Genomic DNA, 16500 nt, shown 5'->3' on the forward strand with positions numbered 1-16500 from the left:
AACTATAAATTAGTAGAATCAAACCAGTGTGACTAAAGTAAGGGATAGTAAGAAGGACTGCGAACAAAAACAAACTATAAATTAGTAGAATCAAACCAGTGTGACTAAAGTAAGGGATAATAAGAAGGACTGCGAACAAAACAAACTATAAATTAGTAGAATGAAACCAGTGTGACTAAAGTAAGGTACAGTAACAAAGACTGCGAATAAAACCAAACGGTTTTTATTTTGTCTGTCTCTTTTTATGTCTATTATATCCCATTTCTAGCACGCTCAGATGAGGGTAGACCACACGTTGGCGGTGGGCGCTATTGAAGTTTCTTCTATCTAGTTTATCAGTTCAAAAGTAGGGATATCTATGCGTAGATTTGTTTTTGTTTGTTTTTGAATTTCGTTCAAAGCTACTCGAGGGCTATCTGCGCTAGCCGCCCCTAATTTAGCAGTATAAGACTAGAGGGAAGGCAGCTAGCTAGTCATCACCACTCACCGCTAACTCTTGTGCTACTCTTTTACCAACGAATAGTGGGATTGTCCGTCACTTTATAACGCCCCCACAGCTGAAAGGGCGAGCATGTTTGGTATGACGGGGATTCGAACCCGCGACCCCCAGATTACGAGTCACGTGCCTGGCCATGCCGGGCCCTAAGCATAGATAGTCCTGCATATAGCTTTTCGCGAACATTCCGAAACAATAAAGCATGTGGGATTAGACACTTATATGCTACTTTAACATACTTTAGACAGTGTACAGCAATTCGGGCCTAACAGGGCCTGACGGTTAAGGTGCTCGAATCACAATATTAGGATTTCGGGTTCGAATCTTCGTCACCGAATTTGCTCGCCCTTTCAGCCGTAGAGACGTTATAATGTGAAGGTCAATGTCAGTATTCGTTGGTAAAAGAGTCGCCCCGAAGTTTCACTCGACAACCACGAGAAAGTCGGGTGAACAACCTCGGAAGGTCCAATACCAGAAAAAAAGACTATTTGAACCGAGAGTGACGACACAATTGTCGAAGGACTGGTTCTCAGTAGACAAGATCAAAGTCTCAAAATGCAGCACCAATATTGTATAAATTAAAACTCTCAAAATAAAGTATTTTGATAACTAGCGCTACATACAATGATCTTACGTGAAGAGAGGACTTTCTAGATAACAGGTTAAACCTAAGGATAACATGTATAACACACGTGTGTGTGTTTAGTAAGTTCGAATCCGGTGATTGAATATAAACACATTATGAAAATATTAACGCATTCCTCAATTTTGTTCCTCGCTAAAATCAGGGGTTCGATTCTCCTCGGTGAACGTGGCAGAGAGTCTGATGTGGCTTTGCTATAAGAAAAAAAAAAATTTTATTTTTATATTCGGCCTTCGACTTCGATTCTCAGTTCGATTAGTATTTCCGTGATGAAACTCGAGTTTGCACGAGAAAAGAAGTTGACGAACACGAGTCTGTAATCAAGTGTTAGTAAACAACATTTTTCAAAGTTCTATTTAATGTTTTTCAAAACTGGCTGATATTTTGTAAGAAACGGAACACTCATTCATTTCATTTGGTACTATAGATGTTTTATTTATGTAAGGAAATTCTGTTGAAACGACAAATAGAATATTTCTGTACATGGCATTTTGGTATATGTGAACGAAGTATGTAACGTAATAATCGAACAAATCTTTTTAATATAATAAAATATATTAAGTGTTACATCTTATTTCGTTGTGACACATCTGTTTACTTTGCTAATATATTTCCATCCTTGTTTAACTTAGTTATTGTGTATGTATTTAGTACGTTACCGAGAGTAAGACAACATACGCGGCATATATTTGTCGTCTTTAGAACACGTTCCTAAGTTTCGGTTTTCTTATTTGTGATGACGTGTTTTGTTTGATGGTTGCGAATTTGTTAGAATTGATTTCATTTTTAGATGAATTTACTTATTTTTCTGCAATCTCTTTCTTATGCACGAGGGCGCTGTTTTCTTCTTCTTCTTTTATTTGTGTGTGTTTGCGTGTGTTTATTTTGTTTTGTTTTCGCCACACAAGCATCGCCTTTCGTTCTTATGTGTCTTTTACACGAGCGATTTTAAGGACTGCCAACCGCCGACTCTTATGGTCTGGTGGGAACAACAGTAGAGGGCGCAGATGTCTTTGACAGCGAGAGTGTCAAGGTAACAATGCCTTTACCCTCAATAATAAATTATATAGCGGAAAGATGATGGCCCTTATCTCTTATTTTATCGACTAATATTTCGTATTGATACGTAGTAGATTACGTGGGGCTGAGTCATTTATTACAAACCACCGTTCTGATATACTTGTATCATACCCACGATTTATTTTTAATTCGGCTGTTTAGTCACGTACTACCTGTATATACGTACTACCTGTATAACACGTACTACCTGTATATACGTACTACTTGTATAACACGTGTTGTTAGTGTAACTTAATTCAGTACTAGCCACGTATAAAAATATTCGCAAATTATTCATGAAAAATGATTTGAATGTGCTTAATGTTTTATTTTGTTTGTTGTCGAGCACAGATAACTCATGGTGTAGCTTTGTGTTTAATTAAAAACAAACAACGTTGTTGTTAAGTGCAAATTCCAAAGCGAATTGCATATTTTCTGGGTATCGTGAGTATCGAAGCTCTATTTTCAGCGTTATAAGCGCTCAGACTTGCCGCTGATCCAATGGGGAGAAAAGAAAATTTGAGCTATATCGTTGTCAGTATGTTCGTTTCGTTTCTTACCCACCCCCGTTAGTACAGTGGTTCGATTCCCCTCGGTGTGCTCAACAGATAGCCCCATGCGGTTTTGCTATAATAAAACACACACACTCCTACGTCCCCCGCTGGAACAGCGATAAGTCTTCGAATTTACAACGCTAAAATCAGGGACTAGATACTCGTCGGTGGACACAGCAGATAGCCCGATGTGGCGTTGCTATAAGAAGACACACACAAACATATCATTTCCTACTCCGGTGCAAGTCGTTAGGAAGAAGTGAATGGATCATTACACATTCTGAGCAATGAGTATGTCTTAGCCGTCACCATTATCAGAATGAAACGTATTGGCTGTATTATGCGTTTATTAGTTCAGTTTCTCGGGGTTGTGTTTCCTGATGGGACTAACCAAGCTCTTAGCTACAATAACTATCAAGACGTAGAGCCACATATGTATATAGTATTTTTAATATAAATATATTTTAGTAGAAAATGTATATTTAGTATTTTGAATATAAATATTTTATGCTACAGGGGGCAAATCATATTTATTTCTGATTAGTTAAAACAGTGTTTCTCAGCATGGTTTGTACTACTCCCTAGTGCATTTTTTTTAAAATTCAGGGTGGGACAGTAAACTTTGAAGAGGAGACAGAAGTTTGAGGTTTTCAAAGTTATATTTATTAAAAGTAAACCATAGGAACTGACAATTATTACCACAGAATTTTCATTTTAATAAGATGTTTTAATGATCTAATATATTTTGGAAGGTAACATAAGCGCTCATTGTGTGCTGAAGGGGGCGTTGCCAGGAGAAAGGTTGGAAAACACTGATTTAAAATATGTGGTTTGTTTCGAACAGTGTATATGTTCTCAGCAGACCTAATTATAATTTTCACTAGGGCTACAAAAGGTATGTAAACGTTTGTCGCTGTGTTAGTTTTATTTATATTTGTTTTTTTAATTTATTAATATTACATATGACACGCCCTCTATCGGAAATACTTGATCCAATTGGCGGTATTTGTTTTTCTTCTGGTATAATAATAACCAACGCATTCAGATATATTTCTTATTTATTTCTCAATGGGGAAAAAACAACATTAATATACAGAAGCAGTGTATTAGTGACGTCAAACTATCGAAAAAAAATTAGATAAAGACCATTAGGCACCAAGAATAAAAACTCAAATCTGTAATTTAAACTGATATTTAAAAATATATTGACTTTTCATGTTTATTAATTCATACTGTAAATGTGATTGACTTAAATCACCAATATTATAGCTGCAGGAGTTAGGCACTATTTTTTTGAACATGACTTTTTGTCATCCTTTTTTATACAAATAAACCAGTACTTCTTTACATTCGTCTCTAGAAATACGATTCAATTTACTTACGAAGTTTCTACAAAACTCGTTCAAGCCTGTAATTTACCAACGTCTTGTATAAAACAGAGTTTGGGCTGGGGAAGGGGGTATACTGAGTTATTACGAGATAGCCATCAAAAGGAGAGTGTGTGTGTAATAATCCGTTTCTTGTGAATTAAAAACTAATAAAACCACACCAAATCCTTGAGTAATTACCATTTCTAGATAGCCGTGTTGTTAAATGTCTCTTTTACGACTTTGATACAGTATGTTAAAATTCCAGGAAGAGAATTTTTAAAAAAACAATAAATTCTGAGATATCAACCTTTCAAAAACATCGTCAAATTAAAAGGTTTTTTTTTTCCTTTTCGATGGCAGCTGATTTTGATATTATTGATGATTTATGAGATTTGTTTTCGCCTGTAGTTGTACTTGTAGTTACATACTGTCATGGGAAAAATAATTGTAAGCCTAATTTCTTTAACTTTGTGAATTGTACTAATGAAAGCCGACCTTTTTCTTACTTGAATTTTCATAAAACAAGTCTACATTACGAGATATTACTATTGAAGTGTATATAATAACCTATAAGCATGCTTGATACTATAAGAATTTTTTAGTTCCGTGGTCCTCGGATTCCACCCCTTCTCACCTACCATTTGAAACGAACACGTACCTCGTAACAAAATTTTCAAAGACATTATTTTCATTTAATCGAAAACACGTTTATTTTTCTAGGTGCCGCTTTTTAGTCCCCCACCATCAGCTGCTGAGTATGGGAGGGGTGGGATGTCAGTGAGGCTGTTTTTATTATTAAAGGAAAGAACAAGAGAACAACTGTTGTAAATATGTTATCTTGTTTCATAAGATTGCATAGCTGAAACATCGTAGCTGAAATAGCAGAAAAAGTTATGTTAACATTCAGGGTTACTGTCACCTTTATACTTTGTTGGTGATGTTCTGTGTCTGTTCATAAACTTCCACTAATTCAGTTAGTTCTTTAACTTCAACAGTGTGCTTTAAAAAATATCACTCTGAAATTTTTAGGCTTAACTTTTCATGGTGTTTAGTAATATTATTTGTGAACCTGACGATGACCGAAGAAGGTCGAAACGTTGTTCGCTCTTCTATGTAAAATATTTTCTCAACCCAAACGAGCCGTTTTTGCATATATATTTTCATGGTATTATTCCTTTAGAGTTAGATAGTCCTGATGTTCAGAGACCTTCACTAGGACTTTCTTCATAGAGGTGAAGGAGGAAAGGGAGCCCGGGTCCTTGAAATGTTGCCCTCGGGCTAATGCTGTTTTTAATGTCGTAGTAGTCTGGACAACGCCCCGACGATCCCCTCATATTGGGGACCTCAAGGATAATGAAGCAAAACTTTTAAATTTCTATACGGATAACTGACTGGTATAGACGAAGCCCTTTAAAAAAATAAGTGTTAAAAACCTCCTCTGGATTTAGCTCCATTACACATGTATCAATACACACACACATTCATCCACCTTTCTTCTCATATGTAACTGAATGTTTTACAACAGAGTTGAGCGCTTAACTGCACATAGCCGTCCGTAATTATAGGCCCAGCATGACCAGATGGCTAAGGCACTCGACTCGCAATTCGAGGGTCGCGAGTTCGAATCCCCTTCACGCAAACATGCTTGCCCTTTCAGCCGTGGGGGCGTTATGATGTGACGGTCAATCCCACTATTCATTGGTAAAAGAGTAGCCCAAGAGTTGACGGTGGGTGGTGATGGATAGCTGCCTTCCCTCTAGTCTTATACTGCTCAATTATGGACAGCTAGCCCAGATAGTCCTTGTGTAGCTTTGTGCAAAATTCTAAGCAAACCATACCTTAATTGGGTTTATAGTCATTATTAGCGTCAGATTATTTATATATTTTAAAATAAGGTCATTTATTTAAAATATTACTTATTAACTTTCATGAAGAATTGGATAAGCCCATGATGATACAAAAGGAAAGTCTCGTTGAGAGAGTTTTGTAGCTATAAAGTATTGTAAATTTCATTCACAATTGTTTTGCTGGGTGAACGTACGTAGCCGAATAAAAATAATTAGTCTTCTTGTAATATTATCTCGTCACCCCTTTCAGCTCAAAACGATTTTTGTTTTTAATATGGTAGAAAATAATATTGTTTTTCTTATTTTTAGGGCCTTGAAAGGAGTGAATGTTTTGTAATCAATTGTATTTATCGATAACATACAGAACATTTATTTTCTGGTTTGTTTGTGTGTTTTTTTTCGTATATATATCTCAACGTTTTTTTTTCTTCTGTATTCTGTTCTCACCACTATTTTTAAAGAACTTCTATTTCCAAGCGTAGTGATCTGTCAAAGTTTTTACAGTTGTTGTCATGGAGCTTAAGTTTAAAGAATGTACGCTGGTGAAGTTTTCTCCAAAGAAAAATATAAAGAAATTCCCTCTTTGGCAATGACAAAAAAAACCGACGATTCGTTGTGACGTTTGCATTACATGCGAGTGTATATTCAAAAATATTTGCAGACGATAACTCTATGTAGATGTGTTGTAGGGGTCGTTTCTTTGTGTAATTACTACGCATGCGTTAATACAAAAAGCCGCTACTTCTTTACCTAACAATTTCTCAGTTTTATCATCCGACGTCAGTATTAGGTTATCGATCAAAACATTTATTTCTTTGTGTCCGAAACAAGTAGTGACCTCTGTTAAAATGTAAAACATTTTGGTCAATTAATTAATCTTTTCTAATACTTTCAAGTTCAATTTAGAAGTTAATTAATTAACTTGAGACACGGTACGACCGAAAATTCGGGTATTAAACTTCTTCGGCGTCGTATAACTTCCTTCATTGTCCTTTTGTTAACTTTTAAGTCATCTAATTATAAACAAGTCAGTGAAATAACTAAAAAGTTGAGAAATGCTTTTATTATAATTAATTAAATGTATAATAACAGTTAGCTTCACTGGTGGCAAAATCTGTCGATACAAAACGGAAAAAGCAAACAAAGAAATTAGAAACAAATAATTCATGTGAACAATAAACATCCTTGAAGTCAGCTATAATATTTTAGTTGTTATTTCCATTTCGTGACAAATGGTCTCGTGGTGTTTACTAATCTAATACATTTTACATTTTATGACGTCATTGATTTTGAAGTCTTGATGGGGATCATAAACAGAAAGGTGTGTTTTTAAGCGCGAAGCTACACAGCGGGTTCTTCGTGCTGTGCGATTACAGATATCGAACCCCGACTTTTAACGTTATAAACGTTTGACTTTTCCGTTGAGCCATCGGGAGCATATATATATATAATTCATTTACATCTACTTTTATGTAAAACATTCCATTGTGAAGCTGACATTATTGGTGTTTTGTTTATTTCTAGTTTAGATCCAATATAAAGTTTTTGAAACTAAGGGGCGTTCCCTGTTACCTCAAGACACCCAAAATATAAATATAACATAAGTTATCAGACTGAATTTCTTTTATTGGTTTATTAGGGCATGCATATGACAATGAGTAGTTTTGAAGAGTTTCTAATTGAATACTACATACATCAACAAGATGTTTATGTTATTACCAAGGTGTATAATAAATGAGTGATTAGTGTAAGAACTAAAGCCTACAACGTGCATGGTTTCTTTATTGAACTTTGCCAAATCAAATCGAGGGTAGTTAACCAACACAGCCCACCGCTAAATATTCGGCTAGTCTTTACCAAGTAATAGTGGGATTGGCTGTCTTATTATGAAAGGACGAGCATGTTCGATAATGAGATTCGAATCCGCGACCCGAATAGAGTGCCGTAACCACTTGGCCACTTCATGCGCCATTAAAAAAAAGAAACGTTACTCTGTTTCTCTAAGAGATATTTATAAATGTATGTTTGAACAACCGATGTTTTTCTTCGGGTTCTATTTTGGCGAATCACTTTCGCGAACCTGCATATTATCCATTACGCTACATATTCGCCAAACCACAGAGTTATTTTACGAATAATAAAACATTTCAAAGTGGGTGTGTCAGTGAGTATCTTCGATGCTTTAAGGATTTAAAAATTGAAATTTCGAACTTTTTATCGTCGATTTGGGTGTGGTAGGAGAGGAATGTGAAATAGGGTTTTTATTAATTATGTCTTAAACAGGTACCACCCTTATGAGGAATGTGACAGACGGATAGATTTCGCAGAACTATATTCAACAGCGAAGTGAGCTAGATGGTGTTACGCTAGTGATAAACAGATATCCCATGAATCTACTGGGCGTTCTGGCAAAGGGAAATGTCAAAATAAAACCGTCTCCTCCTCCCAGAAATACATAAATAAAACGCATCTCAAGTTCAATGGTTTGTAATCTTTTGTTAGTGACAGCACAGTTCCGTCATAAAAAAAACAACCAGTGAATTAACATACACAGAGAACATAAAACATTTGTATGAGACTGTTACGTATGGAGCAGTACTGAACCAAGGTGTTAACCGTGTAACACTGCACAACAAAGGTTTTTGCTTCTTGAACACTGTTGGGTGTTCCTTGTAGATTTTTTGGCTACTGATCACGAAAATCACACCCAAATTTGCCCATCACGTACCGTTTCATCGAAATCTTCAGTTTCACCAGGACATTGAATACAAACGAAAATCAGGAGCAAAACACTTTTAATTATGTTGAACTTAATAGCGTATTAGAAACATAAACGCAATTAAATATGTTATTGCCGGTAAACAGTTAACTGTCTATTTCTCAGAGTTCCTATGTGATGAAGCAAAACCAAAACTATATTTGTGCATACCCACCAGGTACCTGTCACAATCAGCAAAAACTTTTCAGGAAATTTGATGTGCAGTGTAATTAGCATTGTTACGTGAGGCATACATACAACTCCGCATAGCATATATTCTAGTTACGTTCCTGCGCTACATGCACGTAATATTTGACGATATTTTTCTATTTTTAAAACATCAGAAATGGGCCTAGTACCATCTCTGTATTGAAGCCAGATTTTTAATAATAACCGTGGTTATACAAGTGTGAGCTACAAGTGCAATTTCCGTTTTCACACTTGCTTATCTATACATTTTCAACCCTAATATAGATAAATTGATAACCCGAACAATTTTCAGTTTCTGTTTCGGTAAATGTGAAAGAAAGGTCACAACTTGGGGACTGACAGCTGTCACCTGATGATGACTAAATAAATGTCTTTCTAACCAGTTCATTAGTTTTGTTTGAGTGGAAATACAGCAGTTGCGAACATAAAACATTTCAACGTTTGCATTTTCATTTGAACTAATCAGCGCTCTTTAGTAAACACGTATACGTTTATTGCCCAACATAAATACCTTGCGAATATCGAGTTTACCGCATCCCCCGAAAAACAGAAACGTTACCCTAGTAGAAGTCCTCTTTAATTTTATACCTCGTGCTTGTTTGTATTTTCACATTTTTTTTTCTATGGGTGTTAATATAATTTTTATTTTTAATTCTATGCAATTGAGAAATTTTTGTACATTAAATGTTTTTGCTTCAACTGCATTTTCCGTGAATATTGATACGTCCGTTTCTTTTTCTTTCTACGAGTTTTGACCTTTGACATTCAGGTCCCAGTTTTAACGGAATAAGTAACCTGCGTTCGTGGTAATTAAGCAACTAGACCGTTCATTCCATGAACTTTTGTTTTATTACTAAAGCAATTTACCAAACAAGTTTCCCTTTATAGAGGGCGCTGAGTATCGCGTAGATCGGAATATTCTGTTACTCATGATTATACGCTTGTAGCATATAAACAAAAAAAACGTATTAACCTGTTGTTACGCTTGTAGCATATAAATAAAAAAAAACAAAGAAAAACGTATTAACCTGTTGTTGAATTGTTAGTAGATAATTTAACATATCCCTCTATCGTTGTGTTTGGAAATTAGATGGTATAGTTACATTTCCACACGTCTGCTGAATATATTTGCATTTCTAGCATTCCGATAAAAAAAGTGTTATTGTAGACTTTTTTAAAGTATTTCTTTGATAGAGTTTGGACTCTCTTCTTCACCAAAGGCCATCAACGTTTCGTTACTCGAATAACAGATACTTAACGTTTAACACTTTAGTAGAACCAAACAGTTGCATTTTGTTTACTAGGGTATCGAAACAGTAACTGCTCATTTATAAGAGAGCACAGAGTTTAAATCTAAATAAATGAAATTCACACACAATAGTATTTTTTTAGCTTTCACGTGAAAACATTATTATACCGGTCTCTCTTTAAGCCTAATTTAGGACATTATTCGTTATATATAGTCCACTATCAACATGCTGACACTGTTCTTCTACGTTTATAATTGTTCTTAGTTGTATTATAGTACTGAACACTCGTGTTTGACTTAGGTCTGTATGATATTTATAAGTTTCTAGTAAACTGTGTGTATGTTGTCGATTAACGCAGGTAAAGGGTATCACACACGGTAGTATTTCCGTTCCACATCGCTACCCACCTTTAGTTGAATGAACTAACGTAAACGTGGTAAGGTAACCATAGCAATGGCTAAAAACACAGCCAGATTAAGCCAGCGCGTATTGTAGTGTTGGTACTATTAATGTAGGAGGAACTGAAGATACTGTTGAAGAAAGATGCGGTGTGGTCACTGGTGCTGTAGGAAGAACTGAAGATACTGTTGATGAAAGATTCAGTGTGGTCACTGGTGCTGTAGGAGGAACTGAAGATACTGTTGATGAAAGATTCAGTGTGGTCACTGGTGCTGTAGGAGGAACCGAAGATACTGTTGATGAAAGATGCGGTGTGGTCACTGGTGCTGTAGGAGGAACCGAAGATACTGTTGATGAAAGATTCAGTGTGGTCACTGGTGCTGTAGGAGGAACCGAAGATACTGTTGATGAAAGATTCAGTGTGGTCACTGGTGCTGTAGGAGGAACTGAAGATACTGTTGATGAAAGATTCAGTGTGGTCACTGGTGCTGTAGGAGGAACCGAAGATACTGTTGAAGAAAGATTCAGTGTGGTCACTGGTGCTGTAGGAGGAACCGAAGATACTGTTGATGAAAGATTCAGTGTGGTCACTGGTGCTGTAGGAGGAACCGAAGATACTGTTGATGAAAGATTCAGTGTGGTCACTGGTGCTGTAGGAGGAACCGAAGATACTGTTGATGAAAGATTCAGTGTGGTCACTGGTGCTGTAGGAGGAACCGAAGATACTGTTGATGAAAAATGCGGTGTGGTCACTGGTGCTGTAGGAGGAACCGAAGATACTGTTGATGAAGGATTCAGTGTGGTCACTGGTGCTGTAGGAGGAACTGAAGATACTGTTGATGAAGGATTCAGTGTGGTCACTGGTGCTGTAGGAGGAACTGAAGATACTGTTGATGAAAGATTCAGTGTGGTCACTGGTGCTGTAGGAGGAACCGAAGATACTGTTGATGAAAGATGCGGTGTGGTCACTGGTGCTGTAGGAGGAACCGAAGATACTGTTGATGAAAGATTCAGTGTGGTCACTGGTGCTGTAGGAGGAACCGAAGATACTGTTGATGAAGGATTCAGTGTGGTCACTGGTGCTGTAGGAGGAACTGAAGATACTGTTGATGAAAGATTCAGTGTGGTCACTGGTGCTGTAGGAGGAACCGAAGATACTGTTGATGAAAGATTCAGTGTGGTCACTGGTGCTGTAGGAGGAACCGAAGATACTGTTGATGAAAGATTCAGTGTGGTCACTGGTGCTGTAGGAGGAACCGAAGATACTGTTGATGAAAGATTCAGTGTGGTCACTGGTGCTGTAGGAGGAACCGAAGATACTGTTGATGAAAGATTCAGTGTGGTCACTGGTGCTGTAGGAGGAACTGAAGATACTGTTGATGAAAGATTCAGTGTGGTCACTGGTGCTGTAGGAGGAACTGAAGATACTGTTGATGAAAAATGCGGTGTGGTCACTGGTGCTGTAGGAGGAACCGAAGATACTGTTGATGAAGGATTCAGTGTGGTCACTGGTGCTGTAGGAGGAACTGAAGATACTGTTGATGAAAGATTCAGTGTGGTCACTGGTGCTGTAGGAGGAACTGAAGATACTGTTGATGAAAGATTCAGTGTGGTCACTGGTGCTGTAGGAGGAACTGAAGATACTGTTGATGAAAGATTCAGTGTGGTCACTGGTGCTGTAGGAGGAACTGAAGATACTGTTGATGAAAGATTCAGTGTGGTCACTGGTGCTGTAGGAGGAACTGAAGATACTGTTGATGAAAGATTCAGTGTGGTCACTGGTGCTGTAGGAGGAACCGAAGATACTGTTGATGAAAGATTCAGTGTGGTCACTGGTGCTGTAGGAGGAACTGAAGATACTGTTGATGAAAGATTCAGTGTGGTCACTGGTGCTGTAGGAGGAACTGAAGATACTGTTGATGAAAAATGCGGTGTGGTCACTGGTGCTGTAGGAGGAACCGAAGATACTGTTGATGAAGATTCAGTGTGGTCACTGGTGCTGTAGGAGGAACTGAAGATACTGTTGATGAAAGATTCAGTGTGGTCACTGGTGCTGTAGGAGGAACTGAAGATACTGTTGATGAAAGATTCAGTGTGGTCACTGGTGCTGTAGGAGGAACTGAAGATACTGTTGATGAAAGATTCAGTGTGGTCACTGGTGCTGTAGGAGGAACTGAAGATACTGTTGATGAAAGATTCAGTGTGGTCACTGGTGCTGTAGGAGGAACTGAAGATACTGTTGATGAAAGATTCAGTGTGGTTACTGGTGCTGTAGGAGGAACCGAAGATACTGTTGATGAAAGATTCAGTGTGGTCACTGGTGCTGTAGGAGGAACTGAAGATACTGTTGATGAAAGATTCAGTGTGGTCACTGGTGCTGTAGGAGGAACCGAAGATACTGTTGATGAAGGATTCAGTGTGGTCACTGGTGCTGTAGGAGGAACTGAAGATACTGTTGATGAAAAATTCAGTGTGGTCACTGGTGCTGTAGGAGGAACTGAAGATACTGTTGATGAAAAATTCAGTGTGGTCACTGGTACTGTAACCTCACAACAACTACAAGTTGTATTGACCAAACTACTGTAGTATGTTTCGTGAGTCAGTAAAAGTTAAGAGTTATCTTTTAAGTAACGCACCTGTGATCCCATAAGTATGTTTTTCATTTCATTTTGTGAGACAGAAATAAATTACAACCATTTAATAAGCAATAAACAGGAATTACACCCCACCCCCCCATATGTTCCATTATTCCACTCAGAATTCACGCCTGCGCGTTTCGCTTCAGTGTGCTGTTGTGCAATGAAGCGGCGAAGTATTCGTGCAAGGGGCAATATTTTTCAGCCCTTACACTCTCTTCACGGTCATTTGAGAACGACGTAAATTATCGCCGTACCTCGTCAGGGAGAACATGTCTTGTCGTAACTGATTATCCAGCGAGACGCTAAGTTTCTGAAAACAGTTTAATTCAATTAGATTGGTTGTATAATGAAATCTTCTCTGATGCAGGGCGCTTTTACTCGCTAATGGGCCGTGAAGCGATTATGAGAAGTTGTCGGTACCCACGAATACAGCTTTATAGCAGCTTTTAGCAGCCATCTCCAGTTTACCGGCGTAATAAACTCCGATCACGTTTTATGCGAGTACTCATTACGTTTTCCGAAACCGTAGAACACCCTTTCTTTGATATTGTTCCACCGAACGTCAGATAGGTCGTTATATGACGCATTCCCTGTCGTCTCGCGACGGAGGAAAAAAAAGAAAAGAGAAGTAAAACCGTAACTTATCCACGTGGCAAACAACCCCATAAACCACTATATCTTTCACTGCCTATAGTTTTACTGTCTTTGGGGTGGTGGTAAGTGGACTATGAACTGTTTAGTATCCAGTGGTTATTTACCACGTTACAACTTCCTTTGTAGTTTTTTTTTTTTATATACCATTTGTACATGTATTTGTAAAAACGTTTTCGAGTTAATGATGTGACATCCACAACTTTATTGGAGAACAGAATTCGTAGTTTTATTGTATTCATCATTGAAATGATATATAGTTACCACAAGTATATCAAAGCACATAATAAATTACCTTGTATTTGTTAACAAGACAAATTAAACTCTTTTCATTGTAAGTACCATGGTTGAACGTTATAATGTGACTGTGTTGAGGTTACTTTCTCTAAAACGTTTTTATAATACGAAACTCTGTATGTACATTTAATTTCAACTGTGCAGATGTTATATCTTCACGCCAGATTTCTTGTTGGTGTTATTACCTGGCTTTGTGGTTTATCAGACTCCTTTATTTGTGAGTTGTTACCTGTGAAAGCTGCATATTGTTTCTCATGCTACTCTGTTTCCTTGCTAACAAGTCCAATATCGTTTATTTTGTTTTTATATTTAAACAGTAGCCGTCACGTGACAGGCGCCAATCTTCATTCGTTAAATCTACATCTGAGAAGTTGAAAAAACCACTAATTTGAAAATCTGGCCAAGTTACGTTGAAGGTGGTCACAAGAATGGTTGTCGATAGCTTTGTTGACACATAACCACTGCCTTGACCTCCATGAAGCTAGAAGTGGACCTAATTTGTTTTAAACTATGACATCTGTTAAGCATAGACGATACCAGTCCATCAGTGTTTTATTTACCTCTTTGAAGAAAACGCAAGAAAAGCGAACGTTGGAATAGTTTGCATCGCAGTATTAGTTTCATAAACAACTTTACTGAGTGAGCTTTCCATGGTGTCATGTTTCAAAATAAATTTTATGTAGGAAACATAATTTCAGTTATTATATAGAATATTCTCAACAGGAAAAGCCAACCTTCGCATAGAGCTATAATATGCAAAAGGTACCAGTTTTTAGAGATCATAATATTTACAGAGACGAAGTCAAGCGATTCGTTGAGGACTGTGCTTGTAATTATGCTACGCAATGGGCTATTTATGCTCTGTCCACCACGGGTATCAAAACTCTGTTTCTAGCGTTGCAAGTCCGCAGACATACTGACGTCGAGGAGTGGCTCTTTTATAAATAACCTTTTCTCGTTACGATAGTATCGGTTCATTAACACTTCATGTTGTGTCACTTTGTTCGTATTTTTGTACCAGTTCAAACTCCTTGACTTTCAGGCCCATTTGTGCTCGTTACTGCAGTGTTTCTGATACTGTAGTAACGGAACGAACAGGACATTAACTGATAAACAGGAATTATTGCCACGATATGTGCGATCGACTTGTTGCTAGCACGAATTTCAATGGCGTTTATAAATGATGGGTGCCCCGATGAAACCCCGGGGTTCGATTCTCCGTGGTGGATATCTCATCGAGGCTTTGAAAACCCGGGGTTCGATTCCCCATGGTGGATATCTCATCGAGGCTTTGTTCTAAGACCCACACAAACACAAAGGATAAACAGGAAATAATTTGCTGAAATTTTTATTTCCCGTCTTTCCGAACGTCAGCCATCACTCGTTTATATTCATTAGTGTAATTAATGGAGTGCGCTAAACATTAGGAGGAAATGAAAATCACAAACGTTTTTCCGGATGGAAGCCAGTTATCCTGGATTAACTTCTTGGTCGTAGAACAGCTAACAAAGTCCATTTAGTTACAGAACTAGAGAAAATCCACTCTTCGTTTCTGCATGTAAGAGTGAAGAAGGAATTCCGGAACTTGCATCAACAGGAGTGAACAAAAATAATGAAGTTTTCCAGAAAATAGTTCCATTAAAGTATTTACCAAAATTAAATTGTTTGAAAACATGTTTGTTGTTTTAATTTTTAAAACAGTTAAATATTAAGAGCTATCTTTTTTATTGTTAAATTCTGCTAGGAGTTTTTTCTTCGAAATATCTGAAAATTTATTATTTGTTTGGTATGTTTATAGCCATCCCTACTTTTGAACTTTGACAGTAGAGGGGGGAAAAGGTGGTCAACAACACCTAGCGTCAACTTCTGGACTACTCGAACTGAATAGAGGATTTGACGATGACACTTATAACGCAACATGGCCCCCAAAGTTTAGTGCGCGGTTTTACGGCAGAGAGACACGAACCGTTGATACTAAGATCCGAGTTTTTTTGGTTCGCTGTTTAAGCACTCATTGTTGTTCCGTGAAAAGTATTTCAGATGGATAAACGTGAAGGTTGTATTGGAGCGTCCAATCCTTTATTTATAAAGGATGGATATTTTCTGGGTAAGATTAACTAATTATCGTCACGTCAGATACCAGTAACGAGTAAACGATTCGTGACTTCATTGGTTCCACAGATGCTAGAATATAACAAAACAAAATGATTGATGTGTTTGTGATGTTACGATTTAAGCTATGCACCATGATTTCTATTTGTCTCTGTTCACTGGCTCACTGTTTTTATCCCAGTCTCATTGGGTATTTTGTCCATTTGGTCATATAT

General features: G+C 37.4%; 1 protein-coding gene across 3 annotated transcripts in view; it reads left to right on the forward strand.

Annotated features, from left to right (window-relative positions):
- Positions 1–16153, forward strand: part of LOC143234435 (uncharacterized) — a 158857-nt gene extending 142704 nt beyond the window's left edge. The window contains exon 3 of one of the 3 annotated variants that reach the window (XM_076471816.1): positions 15216–16153. In XM_076471816.1, coding sequence (XP_076327931.1) covers positions 15216–15256 — 41 coding nt within the window. In that variant the 3' untranslated portion in view covers positions 15257–16153. Of the gene's footprint in view, positions 1–8252; positions 8503–14490; positions 14731–15215 lie in introns of those variants that run through there. The other 2 variants (XM_076471818.1, XM_076471817.1) reach the window with 2 other exon arrangements.
- Positions 16154–16500: the final 347 nt, after the last annotated feature.

The sequence above is a fragment of the Tachypleus tridentatus genome, chromosome 12, assembly GCF_004210375.1.
Source record: "Tachypleus tridentatus isolate NWPU-2018 chromosome 12, ASM421037v1, whole genome shotgun sequence".
In the NCBI taxonomy this organism is placed as follows: domain Eukaryota; kingdom Metazoa; phylum Arthropoda; class Merostomata; order Xiphosura; family Limulidae; genus Tachypleus; species Tachypleus tridentatus.